Genomic DNA, 21,810 nt, shown 5'->3' on the forward strand with positions numbered 1-21,810 from the left:
ATGGAGATGAAGGTAATGGAAAAACAACATGCTGCTTGCTGACTGTTTTTCATTAACAAATCATTTAAAGCTGTGTTTGTCTTTGTTTGAATGCCTTTATCATTCCTTCCAGGCCTTAAAGCATTAGCATTCTTATTGTTCCTGCTCCTCCCCTTTCTGATTTCATCTCCTCTTCTCTTGTTTTTGTCTTCTCGAGTTAGTGTTTTAACTTCTCCTTCGGAGCTTGTCTTTGCACCTCATTTCTCCATGGAGAGGATCCTATCACTTCTTTCCGTCTGTCTTTGATTGGCTGGCTGTGTAGGCTGTTATATTACCTTGTGCCTTCAATCACCTTCCAACCAGTCACACAAGTCAATGCAATGTTTTTTTTTTGCATATATTTTCAACTAGAACACAGCTGTTGTCTTGAACCTGAAATTCTGATGATCAGACAAGGATGGGATTGTAGATTATTTCCGGCAGCACTGTTGCAAGGGTTCTGTAATTCCTGATGAATTAGCTGTGATTAAAACACTTAAAAAATCAAAAATAATTTTCATTATCACATCGCGGTTAAGATTCTAAGTGTCGGGCGTCTGCTTTGCGGGGGCTGACTCTCCTGATTGCCTGTTAGTGAAACAAAGAGTTGTGTTGTGTTTTGATGGGTTGGCTGCTCCTGCCTACTCTCCCACATAATAAAAAAGAAAACTCAGTCGGTGTGACAGCACATTGTTTTGTAAAGGCGTAAGACTTGTCACAATGGCTTCCTCTGTTGTTATTGGTTAATGACAACAGTTGCATCATGGGATCGCAGTCTGAATACGTCCTGCCTTTACACGTTCAGGATCTGGGATAGGAAGGAAATGAATGGAAATCAGCAGGATGTTATCTGTGGAAGAGAAATGTTCTCTGAACAAGTCCGTCTTTCAAAGGCTGTTCCTTTTGGACCACAGTGTGAACATCTCTACAATCATTTCCTGCACACATAGCGATGACACTGTACACCCCCCCCCCCCCCCCCCCCCCCACTTAAACAAAGGAGAAGCCAACCACAGTCACTTTGTTACACATGCAGACCTTCCACTGAAAGTACTTATCTAAACTGCAGAATAAGCTATGGGCGATACGCTTGCTGTGTGTTTTGAGTCAGATTTATCCACAGTAAGAAAAGCAGGACATTTGTACAGTGTATGATTTATCCCAATCTTAGAGCATTTTTGTACTTCATCATTTCTTCACACTATCCCCTCATCTGTATACCTGTCATCTCTGCTGTTCTTCCTCAGGTTGTACTGTCCGTCCCATAAACAGGTCTTTGCTTTCTTTTAGCGGGACGTCGGCAGTTTGCCCGTCATGAATGGGCCCAGAAGGCGGCTTACCTGCTGGGTTGTACCTTGGAGGAGCTGTCCTCTTCCATCTTTAAGCACCAGGGTAAAGGGCTGCAACACTCCACCTCGATCAGAGGAGGGTCAGACGAGACCGGCCAAGGTGACGGCTCAGGTAAATCTTCTTTGTTTGACCACATCTGCATTGATAACACGTTTTCTGGATGTTTAAGAATAATATAAGATGATTGATTTCAGATGACTCTTTAGTATGTCATTGATAAATGACCATTTTATTGCATGTGGGGATACAAAGGCTACAAAAACAGACAATAAAAGGCCGTTGTTTTCTTTTAGCACACAAGGAGAATGTATATCAGCTGTCAGCTGGAGCACTCTTATTGGCTTCATGATATTGATCTCGTCCTGACTCCGATCTTTGATCTCTTGCCCCCACCAGGCTCTAAGGTCACCGCTCTGGAGTGTTTGGAGGCCATGGCATCTGGACTCTACTCAGAGCTCTTCACACTCATCATTTCTCTCATTAACAGGTTGGACCTTTTATTTAACCTCATTATTTATTCATGATTTTTCACAAGCATTTTTGAAATGTCAACTATTTTTTATCTTTTTATCTCAATGACCGTTCACATACGAGGAATTTTTCTCTGTCAAATCGTCCAACATGTGACAGTAATGACAGTAATAGATGCTAGCTACAGCGCTATGCTGTAGCGTACGCCCTAAAATGGACTAAGTGACAAAAGACATGCAGTACAGAACACATCACAAGAACAGCAGCATCAGGAGTGGATCCACCGACGTGTATTAGCAGCAGTAAAACTAAAGCCTTCAGCTCCGTCTTCTCCAGAGCTGAAGGATGCTTTCCCTCCGGCGAACGGCGCTCAGGCCCAGTGAAGGCCTTTTGCTTTTCTTGGTCTCATTTACAGGTTTCCTCCAGCATCGTGTCCTTGAGCTCCACGACAGAATTTTGTCTGATTACCAGGACGTGCTCTCTGATGGCCTGAACATCACGGCTGTCCAATATTGTTTTTTGGGCTTGTCCTTTAATGATATTGTGACTGTAGTGTAGATTAAGGCATCAAGTTGGCCCAATTGATTTTAACATGTTCCGCCAGTTTTGTTTTCGGATTTTGCAACAGAAACATCACAAAGAAAGCCTTTGCCATGTCACCGAAGCTTGTGTTTCCCCCACAGGGCTCTGAAGTCCAGCCAGCACTCTCTGTGTTCCCTGCTGATCGTGGACACTCCGGGTTTCCAGAACCCTCGGCTGGCTCAGCAGCAGCGGGGGGCCACGTTTGAGGAGCTCTGCCACAACTACACCCAGGAGAGGTTGCAGACCCTGTTCCATGAGCGCACCTTCATCCGGGAGCTTGAGAGATATAAGGAGGTGCTGCTTGTCCTGCAGAACCATCACTAATCCGGGGCATATAAAGAAAAGCACTTGATGGCACATTTGCTTGTTTTCTATTTAAATGAAATGACTTTCTGCGTTGAAAGGAAACATTGAACTGATTATGTAACAGCTAAGTGTTATTAGTAAATACGTTCATATTCTCTTTTGAAATGGTTGGTTTTTCTGATTTACTGGTATATATTTAGATCTGGGTTTAGTCATATTTAATGCTTCCTTAGAAGAGCTGCCTCACACAACCCAATCAGCGGTCTAGAAAAGGACTAATGACATAATAAATCCGAGTAGGTAAAGATATTATTTAGTCTTCTGCTGTTAAACCTCCTGTTGGTTACTAACCTAAACCTCTATCCCTTCCTGCATCTAGGAAAACATAGAGCTTGCTTTAGATGACATAGACTCGAGTCCCTCACCGTCTGTAACAGCTGTTGACCAAGCCTCAGCCCAAGTTCTGGTAAGCAAAGATGCGCCACACTGCCTCTGCTTCAGGGATCTCTCCGAATGGGATGCCTTTGTTCTGTGCTGAGAAATATGTGATTTTGGTAAAGGCACATCTTAAAGTTGCGTTTGCCTCCAGATCATCCAAGAACATTGACTCCAACATCAGAGAGTTTCCAGTTTACTTTTTAAATATGATACAACTTATTGCAATAAATATAGAAGTTAGTATAGTGCAGATGGCTGTGAAACTAACACTATTCCCTTCTGCCCTGAGTTCATATTAATAATCTAGAAAGGTTTTGGAAGCTCAACGGACATCTGTACTGAAAGAAGGAAAGCTTTATGTTGTTACACTGCAAGCACACAATTCAATTCTGTTTACACCCTTGTACAACGGGCCCCTTCAAACAACCACACACATGGAATGGGGTGAAGGCACCGCCATGATCGGCGCACACGGAGCAGTCTGGGCTGGGACTTGAACTGGGGGACCGGTGGCCTTCCCAGCCCAAGGCCCCACCCGCTGAGCCACGGCTGCCCTGTATCTGTTTGAATATGAATTTATATGGCTTTGAGACGGCCGTTAACTGTTTTCAGAGGCTCCACCCTCTCAAGATTTCTGAACATGAGTGCAGCAGTACACAGACTCACAATGAAGAAGTCAGCTCCCCTCTGTTTGCGTCTTCTGTACACCATGTTTCCTCCGTTGTGGGAACTCCTCACACTTGGGCCGGTTGGACTTGTGCTGCGCTGGGGGGGGGGGGGGGGGCATTCGTGTCTGTCAACTGTTTATTACTTCTGTGATTGTTGCTTCTGTCCTCTTCCCGTCTTTCTGCCAGAAAAGGCAGAACATTCTGTAAAATGTGTGAAAACAATCACTATACTCTTGTACGACTTAAGGATCCCATTAGCTGTGAGATTTGTAACTGAAATAGGAGCTGAAAGGAGATTAGGAACTATGATTGTTCTTTCCTGCTGTGCAGGCACAACAGGATTCTTAGAATAAAACCGTGAGGTTTAAATGCAGCTCTGGGCTCCATTGCAGGTGCGTACTCTGGCCAGGACCGATGAGGCTCGAGGTCTTCTGTGGTTAATGGAGGAGGAGGCTGTTCAGCCTGGAGGCTCAGAGGAAACGATGCTGGAGAGACTCTTCAGCTACTACTGCTCTGCACTGGGGGAAAACAAAGGTGCGATCTCAATCCTGCTGTCTGCTGAAGCCATTGTCCAAATGATCCTACGAGTCGGTGGTGTGGCTGACTGGACCTTGAGGTGTCAAGAGGGAATAATGCCAGTCTCTGCTGTGTGCAGCAGGGCCCAGTCTGCTGCTGCGAGGCGAGAAGCCTCATCTCTTCCTCCTTGGACACAGCCATGGGACAGACTGGGTGGAGTACAACGCCCGGGGCTGGCTGAGCCATGCCAAGCACCACCCTGCAGCTCAGAATGCTGCCACGCTGCTGCAAGACTCCCAGAAGTAAGACCACCTAATCATGCACAGCAATCACACACGCATCACGGTAAAAGTGAGACAGTTGTTGTGTCTCAGCTGTGGCTCAGTTTGTAGAGCGGGTCGTATCAGTGGTCATTGGAGTGTGAATGTGAGTCTAAACTGAAGCTCTGTGGCACCGTCAAGGTGGAAAAGCGTTATATACAGGAGGTGCAGTCCATTTGTTACGTTGTGTTGTCGTGTTGTGTTGTTGTCGTGAAGGTGGAAAGGCGTTATAGACAGTAGGTGCAGTCCGTTTGTTACGTTCTATCTAATAAATATATTCATCATCATCATCATCACGTTTGCTGTGTGTAGCGAGGGCTGCAACTATTTGACGTCACCCAGAATGCATTGCGCGCGTGGAAACATGGCGGCCATCATGTCTCAATTTATGTTGTAAACAAAACAAATGTTATAACTTATAAGAACAGTGTATATATTTTTGTCGAGGCGTTTCCATAGTGGAGGTCCGTGGTTGTGTCTTTAGACTGATCAATATGTTCAATATGAATGGATTTTTTAACAAAATTAAACTCGCAGCGTTTCGGGTTTTACAGTACACCGTGGCATGAAAGTTGATCATGTGTTGGTGACTCCAGTATATCATCTGGCTTCTGCTCTACGCTGGATCATTGTAGTGTGGGGCTCTGTGGGGTTGAATCGGTTTAGGATCCAGCCTCGAGCGGCATTTCGAGGGGATGCCGTTTTCGCCAAATCTCTGTTCGTGGTCACACGAGCTCCCTGGAGGTTTTGGTTCCATTCTGTGGCTGTTTTGTTCGTGTATACAGATGTAGTCAATTCTTCTGTCGCCACAGAAAGAACATCAGTGGGCTGTTCATGGGCCGGGGGAGCGGGGCCACAGTGCTGTCGGGCTCCATCGCTGGTTTGGAGGGGAGCTCCCAGCTCGCCCTGCGACGAGCCACCAGCATGAGGAAGACCTTCACCACGGGTATGGCTGCAGTCAAGAAGAGGAGCCTGTGTATCCAGGTCAAACTGCAAGTGGTAAGTGATGTTGAAAAGAAGAAGAAATTACAGTTGTGGTAGTTTGAAATGTTCCATTAGGTGATTTCTTTTAGCATTTCTCAACTTTCCCAGTGAGAAACATCTTGACAGCATCAAACTCAAAATGTGCATCTCATTTAAAATCTAAAAATATATTTCTAATTTTCTGCATTTAAATGTCTCTTATTTTCAGTTAAATATGGGTTTCAGTGTTTTTTTAATCCATATTTGATTCTTCTTTACATTTTACGCTGGTCTGTATAAGTATTTAATATACGTGTTTGTGTAAGTGTGTGTGTTTGTTTTTTTGCAGTGTCATGTCATCTTCAAGAAGACATGACACTGTTCCACTGAATACTTTGTTGTTCCATCAACGAGCCGTCTCGAGCTTCACCTCCTCTCTTTGTAGGATGCTTTGATTGACATGGTGCGTCGCTCCAGGGTTCACTTCGTTCACTGCCTGTTGCCAAAAGCAGAGGCGGTGGGCGGAGGAGGCGAGCCCCGTGTGACTCACGGGCAGAGCCCCGACTCAGGCCTCATGACTTTGGACGTGGGCCTTCTCAGAGCCCAGCTCCGAGGATCAAAGCTGCTGGATGCACTGCGCATCTATAGACAAGGTACTTCTAGTACTATCTATTGCTAAACTTCACCAAAATCGGTTGACTCCAGGAATGAAAATAAATTCAAATATTCCTGCAACTTTTACCCATTAAAGAAAAATGAGGGTCGACTGGCGCTCGAGGTTCTGAAACTGTAAAACTCCATGTTTTGTAGAGGGTGCAGAAAGAAAGAACAGACTCTCTGCTTATGTCAGATACAATAGCATGAACCCGAGGGCGTGCGCCAACAAAATAAGTTGTTAGTTCAGGCACATCCAAGTAAAAACTCCCACACAGAATCAGCCAGCAGGTTTCCTCACTGATCAACTCGTGGGTCTGCAGCAGCTCCTCTGACCTGCTCCCTCTCCCCGCCTCCAGGATACCCAGACCACATGGTGTTCTCAGAGTTCCGCAGGCGCTTTGATGTCCTGGCACCAAACCTGACCAAGAAGCATGGCCGCCACTACATCGTCACAGACGAGAAGAGGGTGAGTGTCACCGGTTTAAACTGAGAAGAAATGAAGAATCAGAATCAGTTTATTGACATCGAGGGTTCACAGACGAGGCGAAGTCGTGCAACGTGTAACAGTAATGACAATAATAGATGCTAGCTCCAGCGCTATGCTGTAGCGTACAACCTAGAATAGACCAAGCTACAAAAAACGTACGAGTACAGAACACATCACAAAAACAGCAGCATCCGGAGTGGATCCACCGACGTGGAAGCAATAAATCTTTACCCCGTGGGGGTTCTGATGGTAATTTTACCTCCATGAGGAAATGTACATTCAGTGTGTAGTGCACTCTGGATATGTACCAGATGCTGTAAACCATGTGTTCCCTGCACTGGGTGGAATCAGGAGAACAAGCTGAGTCAGAAAGTAAAATATAACAATTCAAAAGTAATTCATGAAAGTCAAAAATAATCACCAGAAGTCAACAAAATAAATTAAACATCAGGGAGAGGATTACTGTGAGAATTCATGACAATGCTTGCTTGTGAAAAGCAAGACATTGCTGTGAAAACTTCCCGGCTCCGGCACGTGTGTCCACTGTTGTTGTGTCCTTGGGTAAGACACGTCACCCACATTGCCTGTGTGAATGTAGTGAGCGAGTGAATGTCGGCGTTGGTCAGGAGGGCCGATGGCGCAAATTGGCAGTCCCAGGGCAGCTGTATCTACCCCCGGGGCAGCTGTGGCTGCAACAGTAGCTTCACCAGCACCAAGTACGGAGTGAATGAATAATGCACCATGTAAAGCTTCTTCAGGTCTAGAAAAGCGCTCTATAAAACCAATGCATTATTATTGTTATGTTATTTACTGTTCCCGTCTCGAGGCCACAGAAAGCTATATTATAAACCGAAGGGAAGGAATTTAAAAATCTCTCTGTTCCCGGGTGGCACGGCGGCGTCGTGGGTAAAAAGCGTCTCCAAAAAATGAATCGCCCTCTACATCGAGCGTCTCATGACAACATTCCACCCAGTTGCAGTGTGGTAAATGTAGGGCCAGTGTAAATATAACTTTACTGTACACCCTCTTCTGCATCTATATTGATGATACTATCTCTTGTAATAGCTCAAACCGTGCAAAGGAGCAACACTAAATCAATATTTCCATTATTTTCCAGATTGGCTATCCTGGAGATTCAGTAATTCCCTTCTGCCCTGCACATTCTACTCTCTGTGGACAGAATGCCTTTATTCCTGCTCTCCCCTTTCAGCTGTCCTCTTCCTGTTCCAAGTGCGCTCTTGTGTGTAATTAATTATGATGGCAGCATACGGCTTACTGTGCTGATTAATTACTGGCAGTGGAAGGAGCTCTTTTCTCCTCCCTCCCCCGTTTTCTTGTCTCATTATCTTTCCCTTGCTTTTGTAAAGGACGCAGAGCGTTTTAGGAACATCCCTGAGCATATGATTAATGCCTTCTCTTTGTTCTCTCCAGGCAGTATGTAGCAGCTGTTCACAAAGGTGTGATTAGCCTTTATGAGTGGGAGGTGGGGCTGCTGGAAGAAAAGCACCTCTAAATTGAAGCTGCCCTCACCGATATGTGTCCAGTTAATGTCTCTTCCTCGTCCACTAAGCCTTTATTCATCATATTTACTGAAGCATTTCATTATAAAAGGGGAAGAAAGTGGCTTGTACTAAAACACACTACACTACTACTGCCAGTGAACGGGACAGCCCTTTGCACTCCTGCTATTTGATTTGATATATCAAATATACTCGAGCTTTTAAGACCAATGGGCGAACAGGAAATCCACCGCATCATATAAAACCCTTGTTAGTGTCCTGTCCTGTGTGAATGTGAAACTCAATATACAGAGCCTGCCTTGCCTGTTTAAATAAAATGACATTAAAAAGGCTCTCTCAGGTCAGCTGATCAGCTGAGTAAGGGTGTAGAAGCTTAGAGAGGCGCAGCGGGGCATTTAAAAGCAAATAAAATACATTTATGGGCAACCAGTGTAGTGAGCGTGTGCTCAAATGCTTTTGCCAATGTATCTGACTGTTTTTCCTGCTGGCTTCCAGGCGGTGAATGAGTTGCTGGAGTCGTTGGAGCTGGAGCAGAGCACCTACCATATGGGGCTCAGCAGGGTGAGTCATGCACGTGGCCAATTTTCATCTCATCATAGGATGCACATTTTTTCTCCGACAGTGACCGAGGCCATTATTACCTTACTCTGAACGTAAGACAAACATTAAACATTCCTATGATGCGAGAAACCTTGTATATTTCATCATAATTTTGTAATGTTTGTATTTTCTGTCCTGCTGTGTCTTTTCCTGTCTTTTGGGTCTTTCCTAAGAAGTTCTCAGTGAATTTAACACTTCCTGCAAAGATGCGTCTTATAATCACTTTCCTGGGAGGTTTTTAATGTTAACATGAGCTGTCGTGCAACTGTAGCTTCAGTGATCGGGAGAAGAGAAAAGTACAAATGAAGGTTAAACAGTGAATAAAAACAGAAGAACATTGTAATAAATTGTTTAAATGATAGTCTGAGTTCAGGACAGTAACAGTCATCTGAAGGACATAACCTCACGGAAACCTTGCTTAATTGATCTAATTCTGCAAAGCGCTGTCGAGTAATTCACAATAGAGAGAGACAAACATGGTTGTCCCCAGAGACTATGTATCTAGAACAAAAGTGAGTCATTATGATATATGATGCTTTTAGCAGTCCAGTGTCAGGGCATTGTGACTGTACAGTCAATATTGAAACCGTTTTACCCATTGAAATTCAAAGAGTACTGCAGCTCAAATCATCAGCAATGGAGATGAAAGATGCATGTTTTAAGATGAGGGTGTTCTGATCATGCTGGCAGGATCGCCAAAGGAGCTCAGACAAGGAAGAGATTAACAATATCTGGGCAGCACTGAGCGCACCTTTCTAACAGCAAAAAACTTCAACCAATCTACATTTCAAATTATTCAGTACCGGCCATTTTCAGCTCAGCCATACGCTGATACCAGCTGTTTTTGCTCATTTTGTCCTATATTTCAAGACCCACAGAATATTGAGTACTATGACTATGTACACAACAAACCTACCGAATGAAAGATCAAAGTGTCTTGACATGTATATGTCACGGTCGCGAAAGTATGGATTTATTTGGATGTATATATATGTTTTGGTATTGAATGAGTTAAAGATATGTCATACTTTTCTAATTTCCTGGATTAAACTATGTAAACTAGCACGGAACATATATGTAGTTTAGCTCCAATTTAAGGTCTTGTAGAGAGACGATTACAAGCGGGCATGTTTTACAGAAAGGTCAATTACCCCCTGATAAGTAAAGAATGTCTGATGTTGTCCAAAATACCTCCCCTGCAGGTATTCTTGAGAGCGGGAACTCTGTCTAGGCTGGAGGAGCAGCGGGACATTCAAACCAGGAGAAACATCACTCTGTTCCAGGCTGCCTGCAGGGGATACCTCGCTAGACATGCCTTCAAAAAGAGGAAGGTAAGCTGCAAAGAAGTTTTGGATTGCTTTGACAGATTTGAAGAACTAATCTATGATGTTGCATTCCTTTAGTCACATTTGTACTGTAATTCTTATAAGTATACTTGGCCAATAAAGCCAAGAGTTATGAAGCTGATTAATACTCAACAGAAATCAGTTTAAATCAGTTTTTTTTTAGTTCATTTGTGCTGTTTGTGCTGAATGTTGTTATCTCCGCTGAGGAGGATTATGTTTCTTCGCCGGCGTTGGTTTGTTTGATTTTTAGCAAGATAAGTCAAAATGTTATGGACAGAGCTTGATGAATTTTTTAGGAAATGTCGGGAATGTTACCAGGAATATATTATTAAATTTCAGTAATGATCCAGAAGAGATTCTGGATCCTGGATCACTTTGAAAATTTCATTAATATTGCAGTCAATGGAACTTCAAAATTTGTTCCTCAATATCTCGGTTGATAATGACCGATGTTTATGGAATTTGACTCAGTCATGTAGGATGGGGGTCTCTATCTCACCACCAAATTTAATCTGGATCGGATCCAGACTGAGGTCAGAAAAAAAAGCTACTTTTCTTGTGTTTATGTATGACAGATCCAGGATCTGGCCATCCGCTGCATACAGAAGAACATAAAGAAGAATCATGGCGTCAAAGGCTGGCCCTGGTGGAAGCTTATGACCACAGTAAGACCTCTGATAGAGGTGCAGCTAACGGAGGAACAGATCCGTGGCAAAGATGTGAGTGTACACAAACACACACTATCTGTAAACAAATGAAAATATGCTGTGTAATGTATTTTTGGTATCTTGTGTATGTCAGAGACATTTTTGTTTTCTGTATCTTCTGCCTCAGGAAGAAATCCAGCAGCTAAAGCAGAAACTGGAGAAGGTTGAGAAAGAAAGGAATGAGCTGAGACTCAACAGCGACCGCCTCGAGAGCCGGGTAAACGCCCAAACTAAAGGACAGGTGTACTGAGGACAATGTGGGATGTGTCTAAGGCTGATGGGAAAATGAATCTTAGATATAAGACATTCTGGATATTTTCTATTTATGCAAGTCAGACGAGCTGTGATGAGCATCGTTTCATAGCCTTAGACAACGGTTTGGCTGAATCGTTGCTGCATGTAAAACGACACATGCTACACAAATACAGCTGGTCCTCACTTAACGACAGTTATGTAAAAGCGATTTCTTGTCGCTAAACACAGTTACATTTCGGAAAGCCCTTCGTAACTCCAAGTCGTTGTTAACCGAGAAGGTTGTTAAGTGTATAGTTCCTCGTATAAATTACTACATGAACTCTGATAGTAAGCGGTGTTGGCGACGCACCGCTTTCCCCTCACCCCTAACCCTAGCCCAGAGTACAGGGACATTTTACAGTTAAAACGCACTCGTCACTGTGTGTGTTCATGTATTTTGTCAGATCACAGAGATGTCATCAGAGCTGGCTGATGAGCGGAACACTGGGGAGTCTGCCTCCCAGCTGCTGGAGACTGAGACCTCTGAGCGACTCCGTCTGGAGAAGGACATGAAGGACCTGCAGGTAGAGACGCCAGACATACTCAGACACACCTGGATAAGATGAATGTTGGTTGTTCTTTGCAATGTTCTAGAGCAGGGGTCCCCAAACGTTTTCCTGTGAGGCCCACATAACTTGTCCCTTCTCTGATGGGGGGGCCAGAGTCAATTTGTAACAGAAAAAGTGTGACGATCGTAGGGGCGCCGAAACGTAAACATTTATTGTTTTCCATTGTCCATGGAACATTAACTTTCTGGTTGTATGTGATCATCATTAAAATCAGCCCAAACGAAAGGAGGAATGCTTTTCTTCAGAATATTAATATATTCTCCACCGTCAATATTATTTTTAGGAAACAAAAGATCAAATTACTGACCCCTCTTAAATGCACCCCGTGCCATTACTGACCATTACATACTACAGTGGTACTTTATGGAGCAGTTATGTCGACTGAAATTCTCCTTGTGCTGTGGGAAAATGTTCAGCCGAATATTAGACTGTAGTCTGAGTTGAACTGTGTGTTGCTTCGGCAAAATATCTACTATCCGTTTACATGCTACGTACTTGCGACGTAGGACTGTTGGATCTCCTAACAGCCACAACTCCGTTTCACAATTGACAGAAGGGCCCAAACAATTTTGTCCACATGTGTATTTGGGCTGCAGAAAACCCATAGTACTCATGTCAAATTATATAGAGACAGGCTTTGCTTCTTCTGTCATCCACCAGGTCAATTTTGAGGGCGTGAAGAAACAGATGGAGTCTATGGAGATGGAGGTGATGGAGGCTCGACTTCTCAGGGCTTCGGAATTCAATGGAGAGATGGATGACGACGATTCAGGTTAGTCACGCTGCTTCACTCCGACATGCCTCAACATAATGCCACGTGCCACAAAACCAAGATACCCTGGGGCACGCAAAGGGATGCAAGTACATTTGCTAATTACACAATGTTGGGCAGTGAGTGTGAAAATCTAAATTATATAGGACGGGACTGTTGTATTGGATTATCATTTTTTGAGTGCTGATTATATTCCAGACAAAGAAACTGGGGATGAGAATGTGGTCAATATATATATATTAACGTTATATTAACATAATTTCAACACTTTGTTAATTTGCTAAATAATCTGTTGCAAAACCTTAATGAACCAACAACATGTTTATCAGTCTGAACACATACTTGGCATTAGTCTTGTTTTTGTTCCCAGAATGATCTGGCTGCACGCAGCCCCTCTTGGACATCGATAACAGTAGTTCCCTCCTGGGTGGAGGTGCAGGAACTGCAGGCATAGTGTCCAATCGACATTTATTCCAAAGCCAAGTGAATTCAAATGTGAAGAAGTACATTGTTAGTGGTTCACTTCGAAGTACACAGAGGAAGAATTGCTTTCCAGGCACCCTGGAGGAAGACTCTGAGATGTCTTTATGCAGACTTTGTGATTGTAGAACTGGTTTGAAGTGTCTCCATTTATGCTGCTTAAATCGTAACAACTTTACTTCTTCTTTCCATATATATATATATATATATAATACACATCAGATAATATATGTATATGAAAGATATGCATTAAGTGCTATGTGCTTTTGTGACAGGAGGAGAGTGGAGGCTAAAGTACGAACGAGCTATCAGGGAGATAGAATTCACCAAGAAGAAACTGCAGCAGGAGTTTGATGACCAACTCGAGGTGGAGCAGCAGAATAAGCGACAGCTGGATCGGAGGGTGAGTAAATTCACGCATACACACTTTTTCAGGAAAGTATTATTTAATCCTTGTGCTCCATCTTGATACATGACGAACATGCAGATCGTCTCTCTTTACAGTAATGTAAAATTCATTGATTCTGATTTTATGTATTGAAAGTCAGACTAAATATTCAACCCTGGGAGGGGTTAAATGTATCCCTTAATTATTCTAAGGTGTGTTCGGTGGATCAAACGCAACAGTGTCATCTCTAATTCCCTTCCACCTGGTACAACTGCGTAGTACTGCTTATTTAATTTAATGTGGGACATAGAGTTAGGGTTACCTAACAGCAGCATTGATAAGTGTCTCCATCGTCTGTGCCATTTACGCACAATGACTTGCAACTCAACACTGATGATTTAAATATCCCAACATAACAAGAGGTTCTGAAGTTAATTCCTCTTTTCTCTTAGCCTTCTCCTCCCTTCTCCCGCCTGCAGGTGTGGCGAAAATAGTAGAGCAGAATTTGATGGTGTTACGACAAATAATGTGCATCTAACTCAGGAAAGGTTGGATAGATGCTTCGAGAATGACACGCGTCCGGTCTCCAGCCTCGAACGCAACATGCAGCCCAAGCGTGTGGATACTATGGAGACGGATGTTTCCTCAGACTTGTCTAAATCGTCAGTGGACACGTGTCTCCAGTCCTGATTTACCAGCTCCTTTCTGAGATGCTCAATGGCTCTGTCTGTTATTGGTCTAATTAGATTCATTTTTGTCTCCCTGCTTTTGTGTATTTTGGTTTCTAAGGTGACGGATATAAATATAGGCAGATGGCCTCCAGTTATTATTTGTGAATATACGATCGATACGTGCAGCAGTAGTTGCAGTACTCCTACTAGTGTGGTTGAGGGTACGAACCCAAACAGGCCTTGAATATATCGGTATTTGTTCCCGGGGGTCTGCACACACAGCTTACAATTATATTTTTGAATTTCTCAACGTTAATTTCCACTGAGACACATTCCATAATATTTTCTATTGTAAATAACGTGTTTTTGACTCAATATAAAGTCAGACACCACCTCTTTTGTTTAACCCTTTGATCTGGACCGTTGAGGGCTGCTCTTTATTGAGCCATGTCTCTACTGCTACGATTGAGAACTTTTTATTGCACCGTTTCAAGCATTTGTGGATTTTTGAGTTATTTGCACCGAGAGTTCTCCTGTTAAAGTGTAGAATAGAAAATGTTCCATCTATATTGCTGCTGGTAAATTGTTCCTCTGTAGGGTAGTTACTTTGTTGACTCATGTTTTGACGAATGGGAGTGTCATGTTTGACTGTGTTTCAGCCTTGCTTGCTTTCAGGTTGTCACACGTCACTTTTATGGGCAGGCTTTGATGTTTAAATTCTGATTTGCTTTATGCATGCAGATCAGTGACCTGCAGGCTGATAATGAGGAGTCCCAGCGAAACCTCCAACAACTGAAGAAGAAATCCCAGAGACTGACAGCTGAACTGCAGGACACCAAACTTCACCTCGAAGGCCAGCAGACCCGCAACCACGACCTGGAGAAGAAGCAGAGGAGGTTAGTGGGCACAGTCACGCTTTAGCATTTAACTTCACGTAATTATATATACCCTTAATCTGACCATACAATGTGGATATTCTAATGGTGTTGCTAGAATATCGATCATACACTATATTGCTAAAGGTATTGGCTCAGCTATCCACAGGTGTATAAAATCAAGCACCGAGGCATGAAGACTACTTTAACAAACTGGGTCGTTCTCACAAACTCCGGAATAGCAGCGTGATGCAATAATAGAATAGAAGAGAAAGCCTTCATTGTCATTGCATAGTGGATCTACAACGAGATTCGGAGCGCTGCTCCGTTTGGTGCTTTGGTGCAATATAAAAAACAAATAGCAGCAGAAAAACAACACCAATTGAAAGTGATAGACAGTAAAATACAGATAGAAAGTCCAGTTCTTTGCATTGAGTAACTGAACATTAGGTCAGGGAGGCGGCAGTATTGCACTTAGTTTGTAACACATTGTCTACCTTCACATCACAACTTGCACATGGTGAGTCATTATATTATTTAGAGCACATGTTGCTTTTTGTTCAGAGCGCTGATGGCTCTCGGGGAAAAAACGGTCCCTGAGTCTGTTCTGGTCTTGTGCAATAAGTCCAGCCCTGAAATGTCCTCACCACTAAATATTCCACAATCAACTTAGTAGCACTAGAACAAAATGGAAGCTATCAGATTCAACAGCAAGTCAGTCGTGTAAAATCACAGTGGATGTTGAGGAGATTCTCAACCTTCTAGCTGCAGCCCTCCAAACGTCCTGTCATCTTCGGATTAGCTCAAGAACAGTGTACAAAGAGCATCGTGGACTCTAGGACAGCGGAGGCGTGTTCACTATCTCTTCTATATTAGCACAGATGCTAATATAGAAGAGATATGACCTTGTATAGCAGTTTTGGACCGTACAGCTTCAGATGGCAATTCTTGAAAGACATATGGACAAACTGAATAGGGGAGACTAAAAATCCAGCATGCATTAATGTTCTACTTCTTTTGGAGATGGAATGTTTTTCTTTTACAAACTTTGCACCTAAACTGTAATCGGAGTATTAATAGTGTTTCATTTAAGTGGTTTGAAACTATTAATCGGTCCATTTGTTTGAAGGTTTGACAGTGAGCTGAGTGCTGTCCAGGAGGAGGTGCAGAGAGAGCGAAGCCTGAGGGAGAAACTCGCCCGAGAGAAAGACATGCTAAGCGGCGATGCTTTCAGCCTCCGACAGCAGCTGGAGGTTTGTATCTGTATGCGCCAGGCTTTGTCCCAACACTGTGGAATTGTCAAATCGTGTGTGTGTGTGTGTGTGTGTGTGTGTGTGAGAGAGAGAGAGAGCGAGCAATCATGACCCCAGGTAATCCTGGATTTATTTAATCCACTCAGTAGAAGTGAAAAAATAATTCAGAATGCAGCCTCATGGTACTACGGGTAGTGCGGTTAGCAGGAGCTAACGTAGCATTGCCAGTTTCTCCCTTGTGCCGATCCCAAGCCCGGATAAATGCAGAGAGTTGCATCAGGAAAGAAATCCGTAAATCAGAAAGTCATAGCGGATCGGTCGAGGCCCGGATTAACAACGACCCCCAGCAGCGTCGTTAACCCACGGGACGCTGCTGACAAGGATTACTGTGGGTCGCGGACAGACGATGAAGAGGAGGAAGACGAGCGCAACAGCAACGAGAGAAGAGGGAATGGAAGAGTTTAGGACAGAGAGTAGGGACTTTGAATGTTGGAACGATGACGGGAAAAGCTCGAGAGTTGGTGGACATGATGATGAGGATGAAGGTGGATGCGTTGTGGCAACCCCTCACGGGACAAGAAGAAAGTACAGTAGTAGTAGAAGTGAAAAAATAACTATCCATTTGTTTATAATTCTATAAATGTGAACATAAATAATTACCGAGTTGTAAGAACATTGTACTCTAGATTTAATTTCAGTCTGCTGGAATAAATGCCCACATCCACGATCAATCAGACAGACTCATGAATATTTGTTGACTAAATATGTTGTTGTTTTTTGACGTCACCTGCACTTTATCAAGAAATTCACAAATATAGAGTTGAAAAATCTTGGATCTGCATCCAGACCTGATGATTTAACTTAAAGATGTATGTTTTATGTAAACTGGTGTCTGTAGGGCTGAGCTGTCCATGTCCATGTCTAGACAGCTTTTAGGCTTTTAGTTCCTGAGTTCTTTTCACGTAAACCTCGCCGGTACTTGCTGAGCAGGCCGACTGCTCATCCGTCATCCACGCATATATGCTGTTTGTCTCAGGTTTGCGCTCTAATTTCCTGACCATCCTCCACCCCTCTGTTCTGACTGGAACTGTTTGTCGCGCAGGACAAAGACCTGGAAGTTTGTGCAGCCAACCTGAAGCTCGACCAGCTGGAGGCTGAGCTGCAGGACCTCAACTCACAGGAATCCAAGGATGAGGCATCACTTGCCAAGGTCTTTTAAATTGTTCATCATTGTTCCATATATTTATTGCTGGACCTTTGCTGTAATGCAGAAGTGTTGCTAGCAACACAGCACGTCAAGGCATCCGGTCTCTTTTACGTACCATCGCACGGTAGAAAAGCAAACGATCAGTACCACGAAAGGGACGATGGACTTTATGACAACTATTCATATTTTGTACTGTCTTCATGCCCTATCTGTTGTTCAGGTGAAAAAGCAGCTTCGTGACATGGAGGCAAAGGTTAAGGACCAGGAGGAGGAGCTAGATGAGCAGGCCGGCACGATCCAGATGTTGGAGCAGGTACAGACATCACACCGTGTGTATAAAACGTTCAGCACGGTTATAGTTGTTCAAGCTGCATGTCCTCGTTGAATAGGGCAGCAGCCAGGGACTGGGAGATATTAAATAATGCATACCTTTTGTATTTTTCCATTAACCTTAATAATGCAAGATTCTTCCCCTGAAAATCAAAACTTTCCATAAAGCAAATAAGAGACATGAAGTAACCATTACAATGAAAAAATAAAAGCATTCTCCTCTTTTTCTCTTGATTGAGGAAAACCTCAAATTGGTGAGGTTTAGTTTCTCATTGCTTTGTAAAACATTGATTGTTGACGCGATCAGAAACGGATGAATTTGTTTTGGTGTCAACCAATGAGGAGTTGTGGAATCGGGTCGACAGTTCAGAGGATCAGCAGCAAAGATGGTAGCAATATACAGTACACCAAATATCTGTGAGAAACTTGGAGAGAATTCAAAAACACAACTTGAGCAATGATTGAAGTTTACAATGTGTGTATTTCTGCCAGGCTAAACTGCGTCTCGAGATGGAGATGGAACGTCTGCGTCACAGCCATTCCAAAGAGATCGATAGTAAAGACGACGAGGTGGAAGACATCAGGCAGGCCTGTAGCAAGAAGGTAAGGAGCTTCATTTCACACAAATGGACTTATTTTGATACCACCTTCAGTTTGAAATGGCTTGGCTTTGTTTTCAGATGTTGATGTAATGAATAATAGAATAGAGAGGAAGGAACGGTAAACAAACAGACACAAGGGATTCCCTTTGGTTAAAACCTGAAGTTATGCTGCAGTAACTGAAATGCTGTATAAACGGAGCCACTTGCATTAAAGCAGCTCCGAGCTCCTGATTCTATTGTAATATTCCTGCCTTCATGGCTCACAAGAGGCCGAGTCCGCGTCGAAGGACTGGACCCACCGAAGACTTGTGAAAGGGGGGGGGGGGGCGTTTAGTTTCTGCCGTGCTAGTACTACCGAATCGTGCTTAGCGTTTCTGCACCTACAGCTGGACAGAGCAGCTTTGAACCTGTCTTAGGTGTGTGTCTCGGATTAAGATGTGTTGTCTTTTCAAATAACTTTAACATAGAACAAATGAAACCTGTGCGTGTGTTTGTGTTTGTGTGTGTATGTGTGTGTGTGTGTGTGTGTGCGTGTGTGTGTGTGTGTGTGCGTGGGTGTGTGTGTGTGTGTGTAGCTGAAGCAAATGGAAGTCCAGGTTGAAGAAGAATACGATGAGAAGCAGAAGGTGCTGAAGGAGAAGAGAGAGCTGGAGTCTAAGCTTCTGTCAGCACATGACCTGGTAAACGCACACATGCACACACACGTGCACACTTTTACATTAGCAGAGTGGGAGGCACATCTTGTGTAAAGGTAGTGGGCTCTCCCTTCGCAGCATGTGATATGTGGCCATGCTACAGCATAAAGGCACTCACCTTTGAACAACCATGGAATCTAAAATGTTTTCTGATGCACAGATAACAGATTCATATAAAATGAGTGTCTGTGACAACATGAATTATATGAACTTGTTACTCATGTTGGAAATGATGCTGACGCCACCTCAGAGGAGGAAATCCAGAGAAATCGTTCAAATTAATTTTCTAAAATCAGAGTAATTCACATCCTTTGACATCAGTGCGCACGTGCAGGAATTTCCCTTTGGGATTAATAAAGTGTTCTGAATAGAAGATAAAATACTACATTGTATATTTGGATTTGATACCGTGTATATGGTTCATTTCGGATTGGGTGTCAATAGTTACTCCCTGACCTGTCAAAGGAGTCGTCGATGCTGATTGCAGCTGTTTCTCAGGTACGAAGTGGTGACATAGACACTGAGAAGCGTTTGAGGAAAGACTTGAAGCGAACCAAGGCTCTGCTGGCTGATGCCCAGATCATGTTGGACCACATAAAGAACAATGCACCCAGCAAAAGGGAGATCGCCCAGCTCAAGAACCAGGTACAGCCATGTTGGCGCCACTGCATGTAGACGCACCGCTTCAGCTGCAAAGGCCGAGTACGAATCTTAGCGGTTGGACCGATGCTAAAATCCAGGCTAGAGATGTGTCACTCGCGCCACGATGGCTCGAGTGTGACGTTTACGCGAGCAGATAACCGACTGACTGGGTCTACATGACACGCCCAGAGGCTCAGGTGGTCGGGCGAGATGTCGACGAGAGACAAAGCCACTTCCAGTTGAAAAGGAAGTTCAGAGTTGATTGCAAAGTTACATCCTTCTTCTTGTTTGTGTCCGTTCCAGCTGGAGGAGTCCGAGTTTACCTCTGCAGTTGCTGTTAAAGCTCGTAAGTCTATGGAGGTGGAGATTGAAGATTTACATGTTCAGATGGAGGACATCTCAAAAACCAAGCAAGCGGTAAGTCCAGCGCTGTCCATCCGTCTCTTAGTCTATAAAAAGTCATTATACTCCAGTCATTTTATGCTTCAACGCATGTGTCACGATAAAGCATAAAAATATCACGATATTGGTTTTAGGCCATATCGTGCAGCCCTGTGTCAAATCATAGCCTTCAGCCAGAAATCAGGGCTTAGAGGGCACAGCTGTTCTCTCACAGCTCATCCCCGTCTTCTAACATTCTCCAGTTCTTTGGGTGAGCGTTAGGGTTTCCCTGTAAAACACACATTTATCAGTGCCCATCATTCTGTCTATATACTGTATTGTAGTAGCCATGGTCCCATTCGGAGTAAATGAATGGGACATCCATCCAACTCATCTTTACATCTGTCGAGAATGTAGAGAGCCAAGGTCCCATACCAGGAACCCTGTTAAGAAGCAATGAGACATTCACTGGGTGCCAATTGCTCAATTCAACCCCTACGGAACAAAGCAGAACCGCATCCCCACACGTCTTATTGAGTGTTTGGGCCTCTGTTCTCTGGCATGGTTGACGTTTTGAATAATATAGGCCTAAGACAGCAAATGCAACTTGTTTTGTAAGTGTTGTGGGTCAACAGAAGGTGGAAAAGGAAGGAAGCCTGCAGCGATGAGTAGTTTGTGTTCAAATGGTTTCCTTGAAGATGACCTCTGCAGCACGCATTCAGCCTGCTGGGAAAGTCAGAGGTTTGGAAGGATGATGACAGACGTTGTTATTGCGTAAATACAGGATGGAGTCGGACCACATCACACCGCAATTTAACAAAGATGAAGTCATGCAAATAACGTTTCTTGTAGCTACTCTGGCGTTTTTTGCTCTCCTGAAGTTCTCTCACCATAATTGCAGTATTTTGAGAAAATTGTCTCGCATGTTTTGGACAGCTTTATTTTCCAACATCTGAAAAGAAAAAAGCGGCCGGGACATAAAGCAAAGCGGCAAATGGGGCTGACAGCTTATTGTTAAATGTGGTGCTCGTGGCTGCTGCGTGATTTCAAAGCTCCATCTCAGTTTCCCTACTTGGCAGAAATGGAGCTCCTTTCAAACCCGTCATCTTTCAACGAGGCCAATAGTAGATCTAAAAAAAAAAGGGAGGTGTAATATGTAAATGAATTTGCCCCAGATTCCACACGAATATCTTTACTCACTGAAATGCACCTTGTTACGTCTCAGCCTTGGGCGGCATTAATAAAAACAGAATAAATACCTCTCACACCTCATACAATCAGGGGTGGACGAAGAGCTTAATTTAAGATTCAGATTTTTTTACACTTTTTTAAACAGAAGACAATACTTAAGTACCGAAAGTAAATCATACAGTGAATCATAATTTTGCATCTTCAAAAATAATATATATATATATATATATATATACACGACCGTTTAAATGTTTAGGGTCACCCAGGTCTTTTCCATCGCTTCTCTCAGCAGCTAAACTGTGTTCAGCTGTGCTAACATGACTGCAGAGTTTTCTACTCATCATTATCCTTCTGACGCAACGAGCAAACACGTGGTACCATCAGAACCCTGCAGTGATGCTGCTGGAGATGGACCTCTCGACACCGATGCAGATGTTGCACCAAGAACCAAACATCTGCAGCTGGAATAGTCATTTACTACGTTAGCAATGTAGAGCATGTATTTCTGAGT

The 21,810-nt window shown here is 43.5% G+C and overlaps 1 protein-coding gene across 1 annotated transcript in view; it reads left to right on the forward strand.

Moving 5' to 3' along the window:
- Positions 1-21,810, forward strand: part of myo18ab (myosin XVIIIA b) — a 55,302-nt gene that overhangs the window by 20,210 nt on the left and 13,282 nt on the right. Inside the window, exons 10-34 of the mRNA XM_068745483.1 lie at positions 1-12; positions 1,309-1,479; positions 1,765-1,855; positions 2,523-2,715; positions 3,107-3,193; positions 4,226-4,367; positions 4,492-4,651; positions 5,482-5,668; positions 6,078-6,285; positions 6,646-6,755; positions 8,792-8,857; positions 10,099-10,227; positions 10,818-10,961; positions 11,077-11,166; positions 11,648-11,767; positions 12,473-12,584; positions 13,340-13,467; positions 14,865-15,019; positions 16,128-16,251; positions 17,354-17,461; positions 17,679-17,771; positions 18,281-18,391; positions 18,966-19,070; positions 19,584-19,730; positions 20,031-20,144. Of these exons, the coding sequence (XP_068601584.1) occupies positions 1-12; positions 1,309-1,479; positions 1,765-1,855; positions 2,523-2,715; positions 3,107-3,193; positions 4,226-4,367; positions 4,492-4,651; positions 5,482-5,668; positions 6,078-6,285; positions 6,646-6,755; positions 8,792-8,857; positions 10,099-10,227; positions 10,818-10,961; positions 11,077-11,166; positions 11,648-11,767; positions 12,473-12,584; positions 13,340-13,467; positions 14,865-15,019; positions 16,128-16,251; positions 17,354-17,461; positions 17,679-17,771; positions 18,281-18,391; positions 18,966-19,070; positions 19,584-19,730; positions 20,031-20,144 (3,107 nt within the window). The remainder of the gene's footprint in view (positions 13-1,308; positions 1,480-1,764; positions 1,856-2,522; positions 2,716-3,106; positions 3,194-4,225; positions 4,368-4,491; positions 4,652-5,481; positions 5,669-6,077; positions 6,286-6,645; positions 6,756-8,791; positions 8,858-10,098; positions 10,228-10,817; positions 10,962-11,076; positions 11,167-11,647; positions 11,768-12,472; positions 12,585-13,339; positions 13,468-14,864; positions 15,020-16,127; positions 16,252-17,353; positions 17,462-17,678; positions 17,772-18,280; positions 18,392-18,965; positions 19,071-19,583; positions 19,731-20,030; positions 20,145-21,810) is intronic.

The sequence above is a fragment of the Brachionichthys hirsutus genome, chromosome 11 (genome assembly GCF_040956055.1).
Source record: "Brachionichthys hirsutus isolate HB-005 chromosome 11, CSIRO-AGI_Bhir_v1, whole genome shotgun sequence".
NCBI lineage: Eukaryota > Metazoa > Chordata > Actinopteri > Lophiiformes > Brachionichthyidae > Brachionichthys > Brachionichthys hirsutus.